Source organism: Netta rufina (assembly GCF_964035555.1).
Source record: "Netta rufina genome assembly, chromosome: 2".
In the NCBI taxonomy this organism is placed as follows: domain Eukaryota; kingdom Metazoa; phylum Chordata; class Aves; order Anseriformes; family Anatidae; genus Netta; species Netta rufina.
Window position 1 is genome coordinate 140,353,384 of NC_140124.1, and position 26,339 is coordinate 140,379,722.

Genomic DNA, 26,339 nt, shown 5'->3' on the forward strand with positions numbered 1-26,339 from the left:
ATTTTCCTGATGCTTAAATGGGGTCAGAAAAGAGAAAAGCATCTGTGTTGATGCTCACTTATTCATCCAGCTATTGTAGTAATGCAAATCTTAAGAGTTTGTTGCAGATGTGCAGCTATATATAATTCAGTCAAGTCATCTGGTCTTTTTGCATTGAGAATCTTCACCAAGAAGATGATGGTAGGTTTAATAAATATATTAAAATAGAATTTTAAGCACAGCACCTTCCTGCCAACCCTGCCACAACCACCAACACTGCAAACTTTCAGTTGTAAATGTTATTTTGAGAAGATTAAAACATAGACTGTCTTTGAAACCAAGATACAAGTTGCTATTAGATTTCAGGCTTTAACATTGACATTTCAAGACAGGATCTTTTCAGGTTCTACAGTCACTAATGGTATTTCTTATTATTATTGTAGTAGAGAGTCAGAGATTGCCAACAGAGCAGATGATTTAGGATTGTAGAAAAGAAAAGAGACAGAAATGGTTTTAGTACCTCAGTTGTAAGGACAGAGCATCCACAGATGTAACAAAAAATGATCTTCAGATAAACCAAATGAGCTGCAGATATTTTGCTTGAATTACTGTATGTTAGATAAGCTCTAATTACATTTTTATTGTATTTTTTTTAGATAGCTCTCTACATGTTTTAAAATTGCCTGCAGTTTTCCATTGAGACTTAAGTCTTTCATAAGGGCAACATCTACAGCTGAACTAAAACATCATGTGCTCTAAATGATATATCTTCAAGGCACACTTGTAAGACAGAAAACAATACAATTGTTACTTACTGTCTTCTTCAAACATTAGTTTGAATTCAAACTTAGCCTACATACACACTGATCAGGATTTCTTACTTAAAGGCTGTACAAATATCCACACATTACTCAGAGTATCTATTAAATACAGAACAGTATCATCACAAAAGATCAAAATTATTTTGTATGTAGAAAAAAAAAACCTGCCTAGACAAGTTACATAAATGAATTTATTTCATGCAAAATGAATGATAGCTCACAAAAATGTAGGAGTGCTTTTTAGCATGAGTAAATAAATGAGGCATACAGAGTGGATAACACTGGTTATTTAAAAAATATTTATTTTTTTTTTTAAAGGGAGCAGAAGGAAACTGGGAAAGGCAGGAGGGATGTCATTAAACAGATAGAACCATGTCAAAGACAAAGAAGAATGCATGCAGAGGAACTGAGGATCTTACAAAATAATTCTGAAATGTGCTAAGAGCCTGATAGTCATTAGGCCCAACTAAAGGCAGGGGGAATGGCATGGAGGAATTAGGGTTAATTTATGTTAAGTGTTGTTTTTTAATCACCCTCTGATGAAGGAATCACCTATTTAATATATTATTGTCTTTTTTTAAAAACACTGTAATTATTTCATAGGAGGACAGTAATCTAATATCATTACGTTCATCTACTAAGCTCAGCAACTTCAAAAATGTAGTTTTTGTTGCAGCTCCTACACTTTGATACATATACCTGGAGCTGTCACTTGCAGCATGCACCATGCACAGCTGATCTGTCTTTGTACAAGCATCCTGAGTGCAGTGTAGCTCCATCAGACAAGAATACCAAGGCTTAGCACAATAGAGAACTGACTAATTATGCAGAAGATTTGCATGGAGTCATTATGAAGTATTAAGAGACATTTTTTTCTCAACTGACTTTAAATATATATATATATTGAATTTTGTTGTGGTTATGTTTAGAGAACTAAGAGAAAAGGGGATGGGGGGGGAAGGGGGAGGGGCAGAGTAGAAATTTCCCAAGAAAAATGCACAATGTGCACAACAGCTCTGTCTCCTCTCCAAAACTGTGTTATTCCATTGAAACTCATTTATTGTTCTTACCATGAGATAGAGTTTTAATGTTATTTACTAGCCACATCTTGACATTTAGAAAAATATCTGCATATCAAGTAACACAATTATACACAGTACAATAACAATATAATCATACAAAACAAAACACAATCCCTTAACCACCATCTGAATATTTTCATATGCTTCTGCAATTCCTACTTTTAACCAGTACTGGAAGCTCAAAAAAAAAATAATGAAAGAATGATTGTTCTTATGGCATGACTTCAAGGAAAGATTTTACATGTTTTTCACCTAGTGAAATGTTTATCCTTTCTTTTTAAGGGTAAGATAAATTAACTCATGTTGAAGACTTTTTACAATAATATAGAAGGTAAGTATTCTTGATGTCAAAATGGTAGGTTAGGATTGAAGGGATGTGGGTTAATATCAGGACTGTATTTAAAGACATAGTGTGCTATCGTTATTCAAAAATAATACACAGTTCACTACTATCTACAATAAAGAAATCTGTCCCTCACTATCCATTTTATTATTTCACTGCTCGATTTAGCCTTGTAAAAAATATGTTTTATAATACTTGAAAACAAAGTGAGCAAATTTTCACTGATGTCAATCAATTCCAAGAATAGTGTAAAGAAAGTTTTCTTGCCAGATTTGAATCCAATTCTTAAGACAAAGTCATGGAGGGCTCCTTGAAGAGTGTTCAGCACATGTGACAACCAGATTATTTTGCCCTATTTGGACTAAGTACAACCGCAACATAAATATTTCATAAATTAGCTCACTGTTTTGGAAAAAAATAATAATAATAATAATTAGAACATCATCTACAATACTACTTGTAATCTAGCAGTTTGCAATCCTGAATATTTGTATGGAGAAATGTAAGACCACAAAAACCCCATAGCAACTGTTATATCATTACTTTAGACAGAAAAAGGCTAACTTTAAAATGTACATTTTCACACACACCTGAGGGATTCAGAATAGCAAGTCCAACTAGAATCTAGAAGAGCGTTTTGAAAGAAGCCAAAGTATCTGCTAAAACACACTCTTCTGAAAAGATACTCTTTAGTAGCAAGTGTTCAAAAGTGCTCAGCACTCAGTAGGGCCTGTTAATAACAGAATTATTATTGAACAAATATATCTGGTGAACTTTCAAGGGCCTGAACAGCAACTGAGAAAAACAATAACTAAATTAATAACTAAAATAACTAAAAAACAAAGAAAAACAATAGCTAAAGATTTAAGTTATTCTAGCTGCAAGCATCTCCTGATTTAAGAAATACCAGCCAGCACAAACACACACACACACACAAACTAATATTAGTATTATAAAAAATAAATACTTATTGCCCCAGTCTCTCTAAAGTGGAGGGTTATTTTGGGGGGATAAAATAAGTTTTAGGTATAAATGAAAAATATGAGAGATGACAAACCTGTTTAGAAAAAAAACAATCACGCAAAATCTAAGTATTCATATCTTAGCCAAATGTGTTGAGAGTTATAAAAATCAAAGCAGAATAATAAATGTTGGCTCTTAAGCTACAATAACTCAAACAAAAATGTTTCCAAATCTTAATGTTATATACATGTTTAAATGCTCAATTTCCTGCTATTTTTCCTTAAAAAAAATAAAAAATAATAATAATAAAAAATAGACTGTAATAAGCATCTTCAAGCAAGGGAGAACCAGATCTGATTATTATTATTTTTAAATTTGGCAGAAAATTCCATCCTAGCCAAAGTACCTCTTGCACTTATCTTCAGAAGTGTAAAATCACTATGTTTTAGCTCCTTTTTTAAAGAAAAAATATGTTTGCTAGCAAAAATGAGATATTATGGAGCTTGTTTAGTATTAACTTCTGCCAAATGTAAACAATTTTTTCTGCAAATCACTACTGGATCATACAGAGAACAGCAGTAACTATTATCACTTCATTTTCTGTAAAACTTTTTAGGCTTGAAACCGCCCATGTTTTCTCCTTGTGACTACTCCAGACTATTATGGAAGGCACTTGCTTTCAACATCTAATATGCTTGGTAGTATGGTAACATCATTACTGTTCATTGGCCTTTTAAAATTTTTATTTTTTATTTTAAATTTCTCAGCTAAACTCCATGTCCGTATGTACACTAATGTGATAGGATAACTTAAATCAAACTTGAAGATGAGATAAAACATTTTTAAAATAGCTACTTTGTACTAGCAGAATGTAAATATAACTAAAGACTGAAGTATTTTTATGTGTAGCAGGAAATTGCTGTGCTTAATAAAGCATTTGGAAAACCTGACGATTTCATACCCAGTTTTAGTGCAATCTCTTTGAGGACACACAATTATACCTATTCAACACAAATGAAACTACTGACAGGAAGCAAGGAAGTAAATTACCAGCTATTTAGCTCAGACACAATTCATTATGTTATCTCATTTTAAAACCCTAAACTAGAATATGAATTTCTAATCTTCTCAAATTAGCATGCTAGATTATTGCATTGACATTTTCGTTCAGCAATAACACTTGCTTTTTATTTATTTATTTATTTATTGTTGCCGATTAAGTTTTACTTGCATACAATGAAAGCAAGCTCTTTGAAAATATGCCAAGTCTACAGTCCTACACAGCAACATTATCTTCTTCATAAAATACGTGACAAATGCTTTCATACAGAAATACATCAGAGTTTTCATACGAATATATAAACGAGAAACAGCATTTTGGCAAACACTGAAAACTTAACCGGCACCTTTTTAGGTTGGATGTCAGGTACAAGCTTGACAACCCAATGAGTCAAAAATCATGAGTCAGCCTCAATATCATGAGTAAGATTTAAAACCACTAGATTTTAAATAATTAAGTTCCAGGGTTTTTTTTGTTTTTTTTTTTTTTTTACTTAATTTTTGGTGTTGAAATATTTGGTGTGTCTGTGTTTCCAGACTTTCCCCTGCAGCTACAAAGACTGGAAAACTAACTAAAATATGAAAACTGTTATTATGTAGTGGTTTCATCAGCTCAATTTTAAGAAATCAGGAAACTGGTTACAAAACTCATGCAAGAAAGAATTCCTTTGTACGGAACTAGTGTCCTCATTACTGTTTTATTCTCTTCACTGAATCATCTTAGAAAGTAATAAGCAAGTAATCACCTTTTTATAACAATTACTGCAAAAGTGATGCACGGCAGCTTCCATGATTCCAAGAATTCTATCCAAGCAAGAAGCTGCGATTTCTGCAAGCATTCATGGGGGACCCATAGGCAAGCTCAGGAAGTGCGGGATAGATGAGTGGACAGTGAGGGGGATTGAGAACTGGATTGATGGCAGAGCTCAGAGGGTTGTCATCAGTGGTACAGTCTAGTTGGAGACCTATAGCTAGGGGTGTTCTCCAGGGGTCACTACTGGGTCCAGTCTTGTTCAATTTGTTCATTGATTTGTTCAAATCAATGACCTAGAAAATGGAATAGAGTGCACCCTCAGCAAGTTTGCCGATGTCACAAAACTGGGAGGAGTGGCTGATCCACCAGAAAGCTGTGCTGCCATTCAGAGGGACCTGGACAGGCTCGAGAGTTGGGCAGTGAGGGACCTCATGAAGTTAGGTTATTCCACCAAGGGAGGAATAACCCCAAACACCAGTGCAGGCTGGGGGCTGACCTGCTGGAAAACAGCTCTGTGGAGAAGGATCTGGGAGTCCTGGTAGACAGCAGGTTGTCCATGAGCCAGAAATGTGCCCTTGTGACCAAGAAGGCCAATGGGATCCTGGGATGCATTAGGGAGTGTTGCCAGCAGGCCGAGGGAGGTGATCCTCCCCCAATACTCAGCTCTGGTGAGGCCACACCTGGAGCATTGTGTCTATTTCTGGACTCCCCAGTACACAAGGGACATGAGAGCTACTGGAATGAGTCCAGCGGAGGGCTCTGAAGATGATCAGGGAACTGAAGCATCTGTCATACAAGTACAGGCTGAGGAAGCTGGGCTTGTTTAAGGTGGAGAAGACTGAGAAAGGATCTTTTCAATGTGTATAAACATCTGAAGGGAGAGTGTCAAGAGGATGGGACCAGAAAAGTGATGCGATCTAATTTCAGTAGTGCCCACCAATGAGGCAACTGGTACAAACTGAAGCACAGGAGGTTCCAGCTGCATATGAGTAAAATCTTCTTTACTGTGAGAGTGACAGAGCTCTGGGACAGGTTGCCCAGAGAGGCTGTGGAGTCTCCTTCTCTGGAGATATACAAAACCCACCTAGATGCCATCCTATGCAACAAGCTCTGGGTGATTCTGCTTAGCAGGCGGGTTGAACTAGATCATCCTCAGAGGGCCCTTCCAACCTTGGCCATTTTGTGATTCTGTGACCAAATACCGTATAGATTACAATGGATCCACTGCTGAGACAATGTTCTTTCTCATTGGCAGCTAAAGCATTGCAGCACTGACACTACCGGAGTTGTTTCCAGAAAAGGCATCATTCCTAATCAGATATTTTCTGAAGAGGAAGAAGGCCAAACTGTCCATACAGCACTGTTTACAGCAAGTAAGCTTTCCCTAATGCCCAAATATCGTCATAGAACAAAAACATTGGAAAAATTACTTTAAGTGTTATAAAAGGTAGTCAGAATAGTTGCTAGTGAACTGACATGAAGCCTTTACCACATGCTGAACAGTCCTCCAGCTCCCATAGTTAATTGTATAATTAGATGAAATTTTGGTTCACATGAAAATAAATAAAACACACCCCTATCAATAGATCCACACCCTGTTTTAATAGCCCTGAAAGATGATACAGAGATGCTGACTTGGACGACTGTATAAAATATTTTAAGTGGTTCCTTTGCAACATATTGTTTCCAGCTTTGAAGCGCACACTGTGACACAACTCTGCTACAACTCTTTAAATTCTTATATTCTATACTTATCCAGTTGAGGCAGGTGTATTTTTTTTTCTTTTTCTTTTTAATCATTGTTTTTCTAAGACAACCATCCTGGTCTAAAGGATCCAGAATTTCTCAATTAAGTGAGAAGGACTGAAGTTATCTTCTGTCTCCTATTTGAATTTCACTATTAAGTTCTGAGATCCTATTCCATTGTGGAATAACTAATGATTATAATGCAGCCAGATTTAAACTAATCTTACAACAATGAATTTTTGCTGGTTTTCATGACTTCTGTCTATAAGAATGAAGAAGATCATGCTCATCAGTGCAGTTAGAGATCAATAGGTGCCCATCTATAGAACAATACTGAGTTATTCTAGATGAATATCTCATCCAAAGATCTAAGCTGTGACTGCTTTACAAACTCAAACCACAGTTTTAGATAAAGTAAGCCTAAAATACTATAATAAAAGAGGTGTTTTTTTGTTTGTTTGTTTATTTGTTTGTTTTCCCTCCAAAGAAATTGAGTTTATTTTCTCTCTCTGAAATAATAATAATTAATAATAATAATTCAGGTGGTTGGAAGAAAAGAGAAAATTAATATATTACTCTTTCAAAACATACTCCACACACACACAAAAAATAAATATCTAGAAAAGATGCATTAATCAACATTTTTTAGAGTTTGAAATATTAACAATCACTTAAAAAACTCCAGTTGAAATAAATATATAGCAGGTTATAAAACTCCTTATGAAACACATTGACCTTCTTTGGGCCATCTCTTATTACTGTGATCTGCAGAAAATATAAATCCCTGTTCTCCTTTTCATTGCCTTAGCTGCAGCAAAAATGAACCTTATTTCACAGGAATTTTCCATTTATATGTCTAGGACTCATGATCCACTGGTTTTCCCTGTTCTCAAAAGAGGTATTACTACAGCCTACGCTCAAGCTGGCATCGGATTGCAGAGCTGATTAGGAAAGCCTGGTGGCAAAAAAATCATGTACTGAGTGCTGAGTATTTTGTATTACAAAAATGACACTGTAATGATTTTGAAACCAACTTCCTTTTGATTCTAGACTTGTATTCTGCCATGGTGCTTTCTTTTAGCCAGAAACCTTCCATTATCTGTTCTAGCTGTCTAACCAGAGCAATGGTTTGAAGCCTGACACAGGACTTGCTCAGAAGATCTTTTTTAACAGTGGAGTTTTTATGGCCCATAAATTTCTTCAGCAATCCATTATCAAACACAATCTCTTTTCTTCTATTGTAAATACACTCAGAAGAGTTCTTATATATCACCCTTAGTGCTACACAGCAGAGTTGTGAACTGACGTTTAGTGTGTCTCTCCTGCACAATCTTTTGCAATACTTAAAATTTATTCTCTGTATTTTGCCAAATTGTGGGTTTTCTTTGCTGGGCCTCATAGAAGTTGTTTCTTCTAGTTTAGCTGTTATAAGGAACAGATGGTAAATCAGGAGGTAACAAAATAATCTAGTCCACAAATTCAGAGGAAAAATACAAAGCTGGAATTTAAACATCTTTGTGGTAGTTTAACTAGCTGTGTTTTAGAAACCCTTTAGGCATTTGTCATCTAAGTAGCAGATAAATGTAGACATTTTCTCAGTATTGGAGATACTGTAGTATTAAAGCTAAATAAAATCTACTTTCAATACAATTCTGTCAGAACTGATCAACGCTGCCTGGCACTTGCATCTAGTCAACAGCTAAGGTATAATGCAACTGTAAAAGCAATGAAATAAGCAAAAAAAAAAAAAAAAAAAAAAAAAAAAAAAAGTACAGTTTTTACAGTCCAACTTCTACCATTCTGAAATGCTTGTGTAAGTACAATTGGCAGCCCATTCAAGATGTTCACAGATAAGCAAAATAATTTAAGAGCTACCTGTCATTTTCATCAGGAATTCATTATAATACATGCCACAGTATTATCATAGGATATTAATGTCATTGGAAATACTTGTGAGCTTTATGCTACATGATAGTGCAACTCAAACATAGGTTCCTGAAAGTCATGTCCCTTGTTTGAACTTCTTTTAAAAAGTTCTCAATAAATCTGGCATGACACAAAGCAACTGTTCTTATTGGTATCCTACTGCTACTGCTCTTTACAGCTAGATACCTGCATGCTTTTCTGCTCTCCAGCATAGTCAGACTTTTTACCAGTTTCTCAGAAGTCATCAGAGTTGCAGTTCTGAAGAGCTAACTGACAAGGAATGCTCACAGGAAACCAATAAATTATAATCTGAGTAAAAAGGCTTGAAACGGATAAATGTGAACAGCCAAGCTAACCACATTCTACAAGAAAAAAGACCACACGTGAACAGTCTTAACAGATGTAGTAGCAGTTGGCTACTCTTCCTGCAGACATATATTGCAGACAATAGATGTGTACAACCTAAGACTGAAGTGCTAAACTTGGAGGTTATATGTAAGGCGGTATAAACGCAGTGTCAATTTGAACTTAAATTTCCTTATACTTGATTAACTCTCTACAAAGTAATACCAACCAACATATTTTTGTATTAAATGGCATAGAACACATGTATGTAAGATGTTAATAGAGTGGAGGATATTTTATATTAGACTTTTGCAGCCCCTTCAGAATCTAAGATATGGCAGTTTAGACACCACAAATAAATATGTTTAAGAGAGAAGACTAACTGCCAAGGCATAAAGGAGCACCTTTGGGAACCAAGTATACCGAGTCCAGTATTGCCTCCATCATAATTAATACCACTTCTGTCCTAGATCATTTGAAGCACAACGCTATACTGACCCAGATACAGTACTGAGCTCCCTCTGTGGTATTGCATTGATATTTTACATGTTACTACTCTTTTAAGGTTCATGCATTTTTAAGACTGTGCCCAGATTATTTAAATATACCCATTATGAATGACAGAGTATAATACCATGTAATATCAATGCAGAACAGCAAAGCCCTGTTCATCATTAGTACTAATTGCTTTCTATTGCTTTTCTTCGCTGCTAGTTGTTGCTGTTCCTTTTCCAAACATTATCTGCAGTCACATCCATAGTGCTTCAGAACAAACCTGGAATTCAAATCCTTTAAGAGGAGGTTCTTTTCATTCACCTATGACATGTTAAGCGAAAAGTATTACAGAAATCCATGGTGTTGAAGTTTTCCAATGTGAGGTAAAAATTACCCCAGAAAGCTCTAAAATAATAATTAAAAAAAAATAATAATCACAGTAGATCATTTCCTCTGTTCCACTGCTTCTTGAAGCTTACCAGAGGTAAAGAATGTAAACTTATCTAGAAGCAATCAATAAAGGATTTCCACAATACATCTTTAAGAATCAGTGATGCTGACTCCAGACTAGTTCTAACACTGGTGGTAACTTAATCACATGAAAGCAGCTGGGGAGATTGCTCCTCCACCTATTCCCTTTTGGCATTCCCCTTTGACTCCTGTAGCCAGCTGGTGCAAGCTGATTTAATTAAATCTGGCCTACAGCAGAGTACTGGAAGCTGTTGCATTTATGAATTGAGCAGCATCCCCTTCCAGAATTTTGTGAGCCCCTCTGTGATAACTATTTGAGAGGAATAAGAATGAAACCCCCAAGTTAGCACTGATGAGCTATGCATCCATACAGCAAATCACAGTTCTTTATCACAAACACAACCTCATGTCCTGCAGGATTATATCTGCATAGCGCTGTGCAAAACCTAATAAATTCTGTCTTTCAGTAGAGGTAATCAACGCTTGCACAGTGTTGTACTAACACTTTTCAAATATTTTTGTCTCCAGAGCTGGCTTATTCAACACACCAGCTTGGGAGCCTCTGAACTGCACATCATCGTGTATGTGCTCAATATATGTCAGATTTTAGAAGGAAACCAGTCAGTGAAGTGGCATGTATGGATGGGCTTTACCTTTTGTAGTCAGCTAACAAAGCCATTAATAAGGATTCAAATGCGCCTGCATGAACTTTTTCTGTCTAAAGAGCAAAAAACATGAAGAAGCCCTAACTACCAATTTCTCATACTCCTTCCTCTCTCATCCTTTTAGCTGGATTCTTTACTCTCCAGATTCAGGCTCTTTGTTTGTGAGACATGAAGAAAACATTTCTGCTGAATTCAACCTGAATACATGAGGCTCCTCTCTTAGGTTGCCTCTAGCTAGCAAGCAAGCAGGCTACAGAGCATTCAAAATGATCCTCCAAAAGAAGAAAGCTATAGTAAAGCATCCAGACAGGCCATCACAATCAGTCAAGTTACAGAGTATAATGAGTTCCGAACTTAACAGCCAAGCAGCTGTAATTAGCTGCATGTACACTGCTAGCCAGTCAGAGGGTGATGTATGCTTAGATAATTTACTTTCCATTGGTACTGTGCAAGGAGTATGCACCCAGTTAGCTATGGCTTTGCTGAAGAGCTCTGATTACTTCAACTAATAATTTAACTGTTGGCAATCAGATGCGCATCCAAAAAAACTTATTTCTGTTACAACTAGTTAGAGATCACCAATCCAGGCCTGTAGGGCAGGCCCAACATGCAGAGTCATACACATTTTCTCACAGCATTCTTAAGCCAGACAGTATCTAAATATCGCATGTACAAATAATTCATATTTTCTTTAATATTATGCTGCAGTGAAATCTTTCTACTTCAGTCATAGTTGCTGTTTTTTACAGAATAATATTTCTTATATCTGAACACTGCCCTTGTTAGCACATGTTCTGCCGGAAAGATGAATGAGTATTGGAATACGACGATGTATACAGACGATGAGTATTGGAATCACCGAAAGATTCTGTCTGGAGCATGTCAGGATATGGTGCTGTATCAATGCTGTGAAAATGAATATCTGTATAGCCTAATAAATGTATTACTTTAGAAGAGACTTCTTTGAGAAGAAAGCCTTAGTGAAACCTAAGAATCCTCAAAAATGAGCTAGGCCAACTGCTCTACAGACATACCACACCTGAAGCAGATGGATCTCCAGACCTGTCATACCCAGGCCTGCGGCTTGGGAGTGAATATGCATAGAACTGTGCCTCACTGATTGATCCTTAGGGAGGGAAAAAATAATCTCAGGTAGGTGAGTGTTTGCTGGTTTCTCTGCTGTGGCTGAAACAGCTAATTATACTATATAAAAAAGGCTGTCTGGCTGAGAAATGAGAAATGAGTAAGTGTATGTTTTTTTTCATGTACAGGTGAATTGTAGTTTCAGAATGAGCAAAAGACTAAACCAACAGGAGTTACTTCATAAGGGCATGGACAATAAAATTTGTCAGGCACCTTTTATGGACAAATGCAATTTATGCACTTGGATCAGCTACAACTGTTTTTAGTATTTGTATTTCCATGTGGATTAGCATCTGGCTCTTTTTCCACATTTTTAAACAACCTTGAACTGTGTAATTGCCATGGGATGGTTCTAACTCATATTCTAACTCATAGTCTGGTCATTTATGGGGATTTGCACTGGTACTTATTTAGTTATTCATTAAAAACAGGAAACTCCCATAGGAGATACTGCATCATACGATACTCATGCTACTTCTGAAATACAATATACTTCAGGAAACACACATGTCAAAAGTATTTATCTGGTCTAAGATATAATAATGACAATAGATAAATTGCATGTACAACTTCTTAGTGATTGGAAAAGCTATTTGAAAGCTTTCCCAGGAAAATGTTTCTTATTGCTTTACTTCAACTAAAAAGGAAGATTGGAAGATAATTTATAGAGAAAGGGAAGGGGAAAATGTGCTTGAGTTGGCACTTCTGTACTGCCAGTACAGACAATCCTTTGAAAATAACTTGAAAATTTATCATGCTGCAATATGATAAAACAATGCATAAATTCCACAGGCTGAAATGTCCTGATACGGTAAGTAAAGCTAAAACCTTGCACTCAAGTGTATGTAGTCCATTACAGGATATGTGTTGGGCAGTGGTCCTAAGAAAGAAAATTAAAACAGAAATCAGATGACAAAACTTTTTCCACAAGTTTTTTGTCCATGTGTTTACGAGTTCTGCTTGTCAAAGAGAACCAAGCCTCTTAAAACCTTCTAAAAAAAATGACCCCACAGTTAAATAAAGAAGCAAATCTAACCCAGGTTTCACAACAAGACTCCAAGGAAATTTACACTACTTATTTGTATCTAAACAAGTTACAGGCTTCAATACGTAACTTGTACATATACATAACAGGTATTTTACCATATTCACACTGAACCAAAACACTTTTTAATACTTATCTGGATTAAGACAGCAAAAAATCATTTGTAGCTGCCGTGTGACTTGATATCACAGAATCACAGAATTGAAGGGGTTGGAAGGGACCTCAAAAGATCATCGAGTCCAACCCCCCTGACAAAGCAGGTTCCTTAAAGCAGGCTGCCCAGGTAGGCATCCAGACAGGCCTTAAATATCTCCAGAGAAGGAGACTCCATAATATCAAACTGCTCAACTGCCACACAAGATCTGCCATTCTACCTTCAAGGAAAATAAAATACTAAAATAAATACTAATCATGTATAAAATAATAATAATAATAAAATAAAAAAAATAATAAAATTGAGAAATTCTATGAACATTGAATGGGTACAAGCAAAGACAGAGAATACTGATTACTTGGAAGGGTTATTGACAGTCAGCATTGATATTTTTCGAAGCTTTGTCAGTTTTACAACTGACAATCATGCAACCTTTCTCAATGATCTTAGTCTCTTTTTTACTCTTATTGTTACTTCGCCTCCCCATGATTCATTACCCCCCAGTTCTTGCCTTCTTTTTTGTTTTGTTTTGTTTTGTTTTGTTTTGTTTTGTTTTTGTCTCAACTGATTTCTCTATTTAACCCTTTTCTTCAACTGGTATGATTGTCAAATCTTTTCATGCCTCAGTTTCTCCTTCATCTGATGTTCTTTTTCCATCCACCCATATCATAAGGTTTATATGGCTGTCTTTTCTCATAGCTTTCTCCTAAACTGCACAGCATCTCTAGCAAGATCCCATGATCATGTGCTTTTATTAAAAATATGATAGGCAATATAAATATAATTGTAGAGCAATTTAGGTTGGAAGGAATCTATGGAGACCATCTAGCCCAACTTCCTGCTCCAAACAGAGTTAACTTCAAAGTTACACCAGGCTCTTAAGGGCCATCTCAAGTTTTGACAGCTTGCAAGAATGGAATTCCCAGGACCTCCATGGATAACCTGTTTGAATGCTCAAACACACCCACTGTGAATTTTCCGTCAGCCCAATTGTAATTTGCCTTGTTACAACATGTGCTTATTACTTCTTGTTCGTTTGCTATGCACCTCTGAGATCAGTTTTGTTCTTTCTTTTAAAACTGCCTGTTGGATAGTGGAAGACTATTATATGCCCAACTAGCTATTTCTCTTCCAAATTAAAAAAATCCTATTATCCCAGTTCAGATTGGATATTAGGAAAACGTTCTTCAGTGAGAGAGTGGTCAAGCACTGGAACAAGCTCCCCAGTGAATTGGTCATAGCTCCAAGCCTGGCAGTGCTTAAGAAGTGTTTTGACAACACTCTTAAATCATACATGATTTAATTTTCAGGTTGTATGTAGTCAGGTGCTGGACTCAATGATCCTCATGGGTCCCTTCCAACTCAGGCCATTCTGTGATCCCAGCCTCTACTAGTATGATCCAGTTCCCAAAACTTGCATACGTAAAAACTTGCATACGTAATCTGTCCAGAGAGCTTTCTGTGATATTATGGACAGGTAACCCATACTACTCCTTATGATAGTTACTTTTAGACTTGACACAAAGCTCTTTGCACTTGTATGTTAATTTTGAGTGAATACTATTTCACTAAATAACTTTTTTAAAAGTGATAGATGAGAAGACAGCTGTATATTATTTTTTTAATACGTTTAATGGACCAACCTCAATGAAAATAGCCACATGATGTTTTAAGTCAATTAAACTCTATTGTAACCACTTCAATTGGTTTTAGAAGAACTTCTGTTTGGTTGATTGGTTTGTTTTGTTCTAAACATAAAGGAGAATGAGCACTTCAGGATGCTCAGGAACTAATCCTGCAAGCCAGACAGCTCCTCATACAAGTCATGTGAAGATTCCTTAAGTGGCTAGCAGGGAGGTACATTAAGAATCTGGGCAAATTCAGAAGAAGATCTTGTGGGTCCTCCCTTATACCTAGCCCATCACCTCCTGCTGTGCATGTCACAACAGAAGAGCAGAACTTCTGTATGATGACTGTATGAAACATTTTACGTTTCTTATCACTCTTCTTGGTGAAGAAATGCTTAACCAACTACCATGAGCACAGGGGCTTTAAAATAAAGTATTTCAGTGATTTCATAGACACATGAATTTGCATGCCCTTTTTCTTAGGAATTCAAATGATTCAAATGATGATACAGACAACATAACACTCTAGCTTTTTGTCAAAAAAACTTCATAACTCATCAGAAGGCCTTTCAGGACACTTAATTGCTTAGCCACTTAATTGACCATATTTCAAACACATAGAAAATGGAGGAGGATGAATCAACAGCCGTATTATGTTCCCAGAGTTTTAAGAGCAATGAGCAATGTGATGTAATTTAATCACAGCAAACAGAAGTCATTCCTCTAAAATCTGCAAAGAAAACCTGGATGCTGGTCCTTGCTGGGCAGTACTTTATTTTAGAATTAAACATAACTGCTACTTCAGCTGACATTATATAGCTTGTAAGAATAATTTTTAACTACTTTTCAGATATGATTCTAATCAGGTGGCATTTTATTAGAAAACTTTATTGGAAAATAACTAAGGAATGGATTGTTTCCAACATCATAATGGAAAAATAACAGCAGTTTTTAGAAAGTCACACTAAGTTCATACTTCAGCTCTTTTTAATGAATACAAATCCAATGCATACCTAACACAATTATTTTAACTCTTAGCTCACAAATGCATATGCACTTCCTTTTCTGCATCCATTCTGGGATTTTTGTGTCTAGATGGAGAGGTGATTTTATGGTGTTGTCGGCTCTTCTTGTGTTTTGTTGTTGTTGTGTAGTTTTTTTAAGTGTTGTTACACATATTCAGCTGAAACATTTTTTGTGCAAGTGAAGTTTTAAAACAAGATTTCATCAATTCATTAAATCATATTTCCAAATTCATATGACTAAGTAGTATATATTACACTGTATGAAAAGTATTATTTATGTTAAGCTTTCTGTATCTCTGCCCTAGAGCTAAGACAGCAACACATCATACTATGTTGTCAGGAGTTAATGGATTTGTTATTCTTCAGCATTAAGAAAATATCTGCCTATCTTCATGTATTAGTTTATTTACTGCTTTGATATGAAACTATGGAGGACACCACTCTTCCAACAACATATTACTAATTTTCCTGTCTCAGCTGCAGGAGGGAATTAAGACAAACACATAAGAAGTATCAGTACAGGTATTTTTTGTTTATAAGAAATGACAATACAAAATAAGTTGAATGGATTAATGTAGAAAATAAAAAGATGAGGGTTTCCTGCTATTTTTCAGTTACTTTACACTGAGTAACTTAATGGCTGAGAGGTACACCTTTTATATGCAAATGTATGTGGCATCAGATACAAAAGCACTTTGATGCAGATACTTCCATGCATTATATAGTTTTCACACCTACGTGCCAATGAATGCAAATATCATGAAAATGTGATTTAAAATTTACTGTACTTATCCATATCTTTCACTTAGAAGAAAAGAAAAATAACAACACTTTTCTGATAATTTATCAATCGCCATCTCACAAAAGAAGATATGAATAGGAGAAGAGCTATGATGAAAAAAAGGTAAAATACTGAATCTCTGTGTATTTTCAGAATAATAGATCATTCTGGTTTTCTCACAGTTTACCTGGTTTGAGCAGGAAGATGAAATAGATGAATTTCTGAGGTCCTTTCTACCCTGAACTATTTATGATTCAATTTTAAGTTTTTATTATTATGAAATGGAGATGAGAAACTTTGTGTTCTTTTTAGAAGTTTACAAGAAGTTTCTATCTATAGTATCATATGGCTATGGTAATATAGCCATATCTCTTTCCTATGTATCTTAATTTAAAGTACTTGACTAGTATTTAAAAGTCTAGTTGCAGGCACTCTTACTGAAATGAGCAATATTACAGATTTCACTTTCTTTATGGTCTAGATTTCCTTTGTTATTGGCTTTCATCTCCAGCAGCCCCTTCAGAATGTGATCAGCAAAATGGTAGAAAAAAAGCATTTGAATGCTTTAATCCCAACATTCTGTGTATGAAGCAGATGTTGACAATCCAGACGAGCAGATTCTGCAGCTGACAAAACCTTGTTTCCTGAACAAACGCACTAACAAGCATGCCAGGCTCCAAGGGTTAAGCCACACTATAAAACAGTTCTTGTTTTCTGGAAAGTCTCCAAACTATGTTCATCATGTCCCTTCTTGCTCCCACTTGCTAGCTCCTTCACAAAATGTGCAGAATGGTCACCAACTTAAATATTTATGTAAATATTTGCCCATTATTATTACTTTCCCAATCTGCACTGTGCAAATAATTGTCTTTGGAGGAATTACTTCTTGTAACATCTCTGCTGATGCTGAAATTATTTTTCCTTTTTTTTCCTGCAGAACCTTTGAGTCATGCTTTGTAACTGCAAATTATGGGTTATGTTTTCAGACAAGCTAAGGCCAAGCCTTCTTGGTCAAAGTGTAATCGGTGCTCACAAAATGCATCAAGGAGGCAAGACTGTTTGTTGACACCAATATTCTAGTAGAACCAGTGTTCAGCAGAGCTACACTTACTGCAGTTTCTACCTTTCTGCTGATGTCAAAACATAATAATAATAATAATAATAATAATAATAATAATAATAATAATAAATGTTAATAATAAATGTTAATAATAAAAGTTAACAGAGAGTTGCAGTAGGCAGTATCCCGTTGCAAAAGATGTGCTATGTACTATAATCTCATTTTAAATGCTGATAAGACTTGTAAACACTATTTTTTAGTATCAGTGATAAATAATATTCCAATTTCTTCAAGATTCATGCGATACTAAACAAAGCAATAAGATCTTACTGTTTGCAAATCATTTCAACTTTCCCAAAACCACAGATCTTTACATTTGCTGCCAACCCCCTTCAGATCATGCCTCAATAAACAAGATAATCTTTTTAAAGCAGGACCATTTTCTTTTGTCTGTAACATGCCACACACATTTATGTCCTGATTTAATTTTGGAATGAAATTCTCAAGTTACTAAAAAAATGTTGACAAGTTTCTTGAAAATTGATACAGCCTTCAAAAAAAAAAAAAAAAAAAAAAAAAGGAATTCTATAGAAAGAAATTTTATAGAAAAATTACTATATTAGTATTGCTATAACATCTCTTATGGTCTTACAATGTTTTCTTAGATTGCCATGGTGTATTAATTTAAAATAAATGTACACTATGCTATGTATCTTTTAGATTTTGAGATTATGAATGTAAGGCATTTAGCCAAAGACAGACAAATGAACAGGGGTCAAATAATAATAAAGTAAACTAACAATTATCAACTAAGCATTTATTCTGATTAAAGCTAGATTCAGAAAAACATTTAAAAATTACCATGATATTCAAAATATTAGACATATTATGCATATTAGTTCAATATATATATATATTTAAAAAAGAAAAAAAAAAAAAGACCAAATTAGGAGATCTCAGTACTATAGTAAATATGGGAAATACATGTTTTGTTCTTTTCCCCTTGAGCAGTCACTTTAGCCTTTCTCTAATTGGGAGTAGCAGGTAACAGAAATTTTCAAATCTGAATCGCAAAAATACTGTTCTTTCAGCCTAAAACCACAGCATGTTCTGCCTTTCACAGGAACAGAATCATTCAGGTTGGTCCTGATGATACAAAGCTTTGAGGAGTGCCTTATACCCCAGAAGGCTGTGCTGCCATGCAGAGGGGTCTTGCCAGGCTGGAGAGTTGGGCTGAGAGGAACCTCATGAAGTTCTGCAAGGACAAGTGCAGGGTCCTCCTGCACCTAGGGAGGAATAACCCTAAGCACCAGCACAGGCTGGGGGGGTGAGCTGTTGCAAAACAGCTCTGCAGAGAGGGACCTGGTGAACAGCAGGCTGACCATGAGCCAGAAATGTGCCCTTGTGGCCAAGAAGGCCAAAGGTCCAGGGGTGCATTAGGGAGTGTTGCCAGCAGGCCGAGGGAGGTGATCCTCCCCCTCTACTGAGCCCTGATGAGGCCACACCTGGAGCATTGTGTCTATCTCTGGACTCCCCAGTACACAAGGGACATGGGAGCTACTGGAATGAGTCCAGCGGAGGGCTCTGAAGATGATCAGGGGACTGAAGCATCTGTCATACAAGTACAGGCTGAGGAAGCTGGGCTTGTTTAAGGTGGAGAAGACTGGTAGAGGATCTTTTTAATGTGTATAAACATCTGAAGGGAGGATGTCAAGAGGATAGAGCCAGTCTCTTTTCAGTTGTGCCCAGCAAGGGGGCAAGAGGCAATGGGCACAAACTGAAGAACAGAAAGTTCCAGCTCAATAAGAGGGAGCACTTCTCTACTGTGAGGTGACAGAGCACAGGTTGCCCAGAGATATTGTGGAGTCTCCTCTGGAGATATTCAATCCTGCCTGGATGCCATCCTGCGCAATGTGCTCCAGGTGATCCTGCACAGCAGTGGGGTTGGACCAGATGATCTTCAGAGGTCCCTTCCAACTCCATCTGCCCATTCTGTGATTCTGTCCCCAGTCCAACCTCCTGCTCTCAGTAGGGTCAAGACCATTCAGGCCAGGTCAGGTTTCAGAAACTTCCAAGGATGGTCAGGCCACAGTCCACTGGACAAACGCAGCCTGGCGCTTAACTGTCCCCATTAAGAAGTTGATTAGTCCAGGAACAGCAATAACTGCCTTTGCCATTTAGGTTATTTGGTCTTGTGGCATTGTAACATGACCAAGAGGAGACATAAAATGTGGTAATGATGTTTACCGAGTCCTACCCAGAGAGAGCACTAGTATTGACTCTTAAAGGGCAGATGGCGTTTGCAGGTATTGTGAACTCAGTACAGGTGCAGTGTAGAAAGGTCTTGAAAGCAAAATTTTCAAGAATGCCTCTTTAGTGTAGATGTAGTCAAAAAGCTCAAAAGAACATAGTCTGTCTGATAACAGACGTCACTTTGAACTGAGTGTTCTTGTGCTGCATTGAGTTTAAACTCTTCTTTGTACATCTTCTGAAAAAGAGATTAATTGTAGCTGAAAGAAACCTCATGAAATTCAGAGACAAGTGCAGAGTTCTGCATATGGAAAGGAAGTAGACCTTGAAAAAATACATACCGGGCACTGACTGACTGTGGAGGAGCTCTGCTGGGAAGGGCCTGAGGTGTCCTGCTGAAATTGAGCTAAACGTGAGCCAGCTGTGCACCCTTGCAACAGAGATGGCAAACAGCATACTGACTGTATTAATAAGACAGCAGGCTGAGGGAAGTGATCCCTTTATTTGACATTCATCAGACCACATCTGGGAGAACAGATGAAGCTTTGTGTCCCTCAGTTCAAGAAAGATATTGATAGATGAAAGAGTTTAACACAGAGCCACCAACATGGTTAGGGGCTGGTGCACTTGTCCATTGAGGAGAGACTGAAGGAACTGAGTCTGTTGAACCTAGAGAATAAAACAGCTTTGATGAGCTCTCCAGTACTGTGCCAGGTAAGATTATGGGCTTGATCCTCCTGGAAACCATCTTGAGAGATGTGGAAGACAGACAGATGATTAGAGACAGCCAAGACAGTTTCACAAAGGGCAAATCATGTCTGACACTAAGTTGGTGGATTTCTACAACAGAATAACAGCATTGGTGGACAAGGGAAGAGCAACAAATGTCAATTACCTTGACTTGTGCAAAGCCTTTGATACGATCCCATACATTTGTCTCTAAATTAGAGAGATGTGGATTTGATAGATGGACCGTTCAGTGGATGAGGAACTGGCTGGACAGACATATCCAAAGAGTCATACTCAACAACTCAATATCCAAATGAAGACTGGTGATGCCTAGCATCCCTCAGGGGGACCTAGGACTGGTACTGTTTAATATTTTCATGGGTAACATGAACAGTGAGATTGAATGCACCCTCAGCAAGTTTGTGGATGGCATCAAGCTGAGTGGCATAGTAGATACCCTAGAGTGAAGGGGTGCCATCTGGAGGCACCTTGACAGACTTCAGAGGTAGGCATATGCAAACCTCAACAAGGCCAAATGCAAGGTCCTGCACCTGGATCAGTGCAATCCCAAACATCAGTACTTGATTCTATTAACACAGATTCATGCTCTGCATGATGGTGCATGGTGGGAGGACGAGGGAGACCAGACAAATTGAAACACAATTTCAGTCTGAATATAAAGTTTTTCAATGTGAGGTTAGCAAAGCATTGCAACCAGCTTGGCCAGAAAGGTTGTGCAGACTGCCCACGTAGATATTTTCAAAACCAGACTGGATGTAGCATGGGGCCACACTGTCTAACCCTACTTTAAGCAGGATGTGACCTCTATGTCTTTTCCAAAATGTATTATCCAGTGATTCACCCAATGATTTGCTGGGTGTACAACCAAAAATATCTTCAGATAGGCTCTTCTAAACCATATATATAAATATTCAGAGATTTGAAAATTCCCCTTGATAGGTTTCAAAAGAGAACAAACATAGCTAGGACCAAGACGGGGGGTGGGCAGGCAGAATGACAAGGACATTGATCATTTTTACTGCAGTCATTCTCAGAGAAAATACTGTTTTAAGGACAAGTTGTTTTCCTTATCTAACAAAGGAAACTATACCTGTAACATTGTTACTATTAGAAATTATGCCGGTTTAACATAGTTTAAGTCTACTTACTTAATGTCTTCATCAAAGTGTATGGACAGTTTTAACCTGAATATTTTTTTGTTCTATCTTATACATATTTGCAAACCAGGATCACTGACTCCCTGTTTGCCACATCACTGGTAGCTTACCTGACTGAAAGAACTTTCACTACTTATTTAACATTTTAACATTCATCTTGTAGCTCTGTGCATTTATTTGCTCTCTGTATTTAAGTACATATTTTTGTCTTTTAATATTTTCAGTCATAACTTCTGCATATTAATAATAAAACGTAACTACAGTGTAAGGATAGAAAGCCTGATTGAGTATTTTCACTGTTGCTCTTGTAGAAGTCTTATATTCTATTGCAGCAATAGGAAGACACAAGATTACTGCATAAAAAGCATTCAAAATGAAATCGAATAGCACAAAGTCCATCCAATTACATGTCTGTGTTGAGGAAAGAACTCCCTCCCACCTCGTGACTTTCCCCCTTTCACCATTAGGGAATTAATGCAGACATAAATGAAGAGAGAAAGATGTAAGCATTCTCGAATGAAATAGTGTTTTTTACCGGAAATAACTGTTTTGTGTAAAATAATATTTGTGGAATATTTAAAGTAAAACTGTTTCACTTGACTTGGTAATACTTAATACGAAACGTGAAAACAATCTGTGAGTACCTGGAGGGTACAAACAAAAGAGAAGTAATTTACTGTGTAGAACATAAGGAACATGAAAACATATGAGGAAAAAAAAAAAAAAAAAAAAAAAGAATTATAATACATATACAGGAAAACTTCAAGACAACAAGATGAATCATCCCACAGAACAATTCTGGCTGCTAATTTTCCCATTTCTTGTATATGAATCGCTGTTTAATTTTTTTTCTTTCCTTCTTTCTTTTTGAGCTATAAACTAGAAGATTCCTGGTCAGGAAGAGACCAGCATGGGTAGGAGGTGGCCTGAATGATCCAAGCCATCTTTTTCTAAGTCTAACTTCTTGTAGTATGAGTCACGTTACACCCAAGCCACAGGGTAACATACATAACATGAACAGATATACGAATGTGACATTCCCATCTGGTAATAACAGCTAAATCAATTAGAACTGACAATAAGAAAATATTACTAAGTAACATCTACTTTGAAATCAAGTAGAGTATCCTCTTACATGTTGCTGGCTTCAGTAGGAAAGAAGTGATATCATCTTTCACTTGCATTCCAGCTTCTATCTCTATAACTCTGCATATACCAGGAAAGTGATAAAGAATTCTTCTTTATCAACAAGATTCATATTATAGCCACATGGCCAGACGGGTAACATCTTAATCCCTGATAAATACGAAACTGAAGTACTTAGTAGGAAAACTGAATTTAACTCCACTTTTGCAAGCATAAAATCTGTTTCGGAAGTTTTTCTGTAATACAGACCATAAATAGTAACTGTAAAAATGTACAGAAGTAGAAAACATATGTCACAAGCACTTTATTTGACCCTGTTCTACCAAAAATATCCTTACTTCCTGTGCTCAGTTTAATCCATCACAATCTATAACCATCTTAGCCAATACTCAGCCTACATGTTTGTGTGTTTACGTACTGAGAAATTTAGGACAAAAGGATTTATTAGTATAGCCTTTCAACAGATACTTACAGGGATAACTGTTCTTCAGTCATCAAATATTGCTAACCTTGCTTTTTTTTCCCCTCTTACTTCCTCAGTTTAAAAGTTCAATTACAAAATTTCTAACATCAGAAAAATGCTGTATTTTTAAAGACAGAATCTCATCTTTAACAGCCCGAATCTGCTTGATTTGAGCTTCCCTGTAGCAAACAGGTCTGCCTCCTGGTACTTCACCGTCATTAGGAAAGTAATGAAGCATTCTGAGTGACTAAAGGGACAACCTGCTAAATAAATGAAATATGATAAAGGAATTGGATCTTAGACCAACTATGTGTAAAATTGTAATTTAAGCATATAATAAAGCCAGAGATTCTAAGACAAATTCAGTGTCTCTCACCTGCAGAGATAGCCAGGTCAGGGGAAAACTTACCCCAGGCACTTAAAATACTACTAACATATCTCCTCCCAGGAGTTTCTTAGTGGAGAGAAAGGAGTTTATACCCTGATCAGTGATTTATATTATTGTACAGAATCAGTATTAATCATCAGGACTCAGTGTGGGGAGTTCAAACCTGCAGTTTTGTACATATTTATATTTTATCTCAGAGAATACAGACAGGGAGTTCCACACCATGGAAGGACAAGAGAGAACTATAAACTTCAGGACTTATTAGAAGTAATAGTTATGAAAGAATATTACAAGTCTTTCACACTGTATTTGTATTTGCAGCAACAACTTTTCTGGAACATGCTGAAAAAAAGACATAGATTTGATCAAAGATCTTGGTGTAGACTACATAATAAATTTCCTAACTCTAAGGAAAGCCTTCTATGTACCTTCAAAAACATAAAATTTGGGAGGTAAATCTTTAATCTGTAGCCTGAGTTTCCAGAAAAGAAAGTCCAAAACAGCCTAACAGCCCTGATTTTTACCTTTTGTCTTCCCTCCTCCAAAGAAGTTCATTTTTTATTTTATTTTTAACACCTCATTTCTAGACTCATCGCTTCTCTTTTATCCTAAAATAATTGATATCAAAACCAGTCTTTCTGTTGGACAACCAAAGTTTTCTCCTTTTTTTATTACATAAACTACTGTATATTACATATATTAGAAAATTAACCATTAAACTCAAAATGTAAGAACAAAGTGTTAGAAAATATAAATAATGTAAAAGATTATATTGGCCGTATATCACGTATAAAATAGATCATTTTGGTGTTGCATAAGAAGTCCATACAATCTCTTGTTTGGGCTATATTTAACTTGCTCAGGATATTTCTATAGTCTTTTGCTGCTACTCATGGAGGTCAGTCTGCATGTAACATGAATCAGACTCAAAGTGTATAGTGTGACAATGACGCTTACTTGTCATCTCAGTTGCCTTTTGTTCACCAGTGTTAAGTGTTTTTTTTGTGTTTTTGTTTTGTGTTTTTTTTCCTTGTTGGCTTACAATTGACTATTAGCATTGTATTTGCATTTCATTTCCACAATTGAAATACCCTCCACCTCCCCCCCCAAAAAAAAAATAATCGACATCATTATAGTCAACTCTTCAGTGAGACTGACTTTGGGAGATTTACTTAGGTTGCAGATTAACTGTGCTGTACTATGCACCCCTGTACTACTATGACTTTATGTGTAAGTGCATATGCATGCATGGACATGTCTATGAATATAGAGAGTGGGACAGGGAAGAAGAGTGTATAAATTAGATTCAGTTAACCTGGAGAATAAACTTTATATTCTTTTCCAGAGTGATACCAGGGTCCTAGAGACAAAACTACCAGAACATAAATCATAGTTATTTATGCACCTACTCTAAATTTAGTTTAATTTTAGCATATTCTTTGGGTTATGGCTTAATCTCAGGACTCCACCACCCTTTATTCCTTTTGATTTGTTTGATTTCACAGTTCACCATGCTTGCGGCAGCAAGTTGGACTAGAGATCTCTTGATGTCCCTTTGAGCCTGAATCTTCCTTTAATCCTACAATTACAAAAGAAATGGCATCTTTATCACCTGCTGATCACTCGCCTCTCCTCCAAATTCTGGAAACTGTAAATGTTCAATCTTCACAAGTGAAAGATTAAGCATTTCAACTAAAAAGATAACAAAAACACCTCTCACCAGTGACATGTCTCCAAGCTGGGATCTACAAAACGGAAAAATTTGAAACTTCATTTGCTTTTTTAAAATTGCCTCACTGTTTAAGTCTTAGAACACTATAATAAAGGAATATGATTCTTTCTGCTCATGGCAATTGCCATAAGCTGGTCTCATGCCAAAAAGCATAATGTCTATCACTATTCTGTTTGTTTCAAATATAGCATAGTTTGGCCCCGATCAGAACAAGATATTCAGAACAGGTAACATTTCAGCTAATAGTTCCAGCTAACAATGCCATGTGTAATTTTCTTCATTTAGTTTAAATACCCATAACACCAGCACTGTGTGTCACCTGCAGAAAGATTTAGAATCACGATCTTTTTTCACAATGTGCAGAGCAATTAGTTATTCCACTATAGTTTCTAAGCTGCAGCACAATATACAAACTGTTCCATTTCTTTGATGAGCCACCTCTTTGAAAAAATAGACCAGGAAGAACACAGTTTCACAGTCCATTGAGAGACTGATCATTCCCATCCAAGCCTTTCCCTCAAGTCTTGCTGCATAAATTAGGTCTGCAGTAGTACTGCTGCCATTCAGCCTCATTTGGCAGAGCAGACAGGGTTTCTGCTTCAGCTGGAATGAAACAGCTCTTTTTTTCAAGTTAGAAATAGAATTTCAGTTAAGGAAAACTCAAAGATTTTTGTGGTGTGGTCTAGGCTTACCTCCTGGACAATGCCTCATAGCCATTTTACACCGTCTGGATTCTGCAATGGTTGGGCATGGTATTGTGTCTTTTGCTGGCTTCTTCACAATTTGTCTTGTTCTCGTTTCCAGGCCCCACTTAAATCCACATGTTTTATTGTTTCTGCTGCACGTTCCCCACTCACTCCACTGACCCACTTCACAGCCTTCTGACAAAGCAAAAAAGAAAACACATTATCAATTCTTCTGGTTCTTTCATTCTCTTGTATAAAATTTTGCAATCAGCAAGCACCACT

At 36.5% G+C, this 26,339-nt stretch overlaps 1 protein-coding gene across 2 annotated transcripts in view; it reads right to left on the reverse strand.

The window, feature by feature from the left end:
- The window catches only part of RSPO2 (R-spondin 2), a gene marked incomplete at both ends in the record, with an annotated part of 109,847 nt that overhangs the window by 18,177 nt on the left and 65,331 nt on the right, over nucleotides 1-26,339 (reverse strand). The window contains one exon of one of the 2 annotated variants that reach the window (XM_084281919.1): nucleotides 26,064-26,249. In XM_084281919.1, coding sequence (XP_084138045.1) covers nucleotides 26,064-26,249 — 186 coding nt within the window. Of the gene's footprint in view, nucleotides 1-26,063; nucleotides 26,253-26,339 lie in introns of both variants that reach the window. The other variant, XM_084281918.1, reaches the window with a different exon arrangement.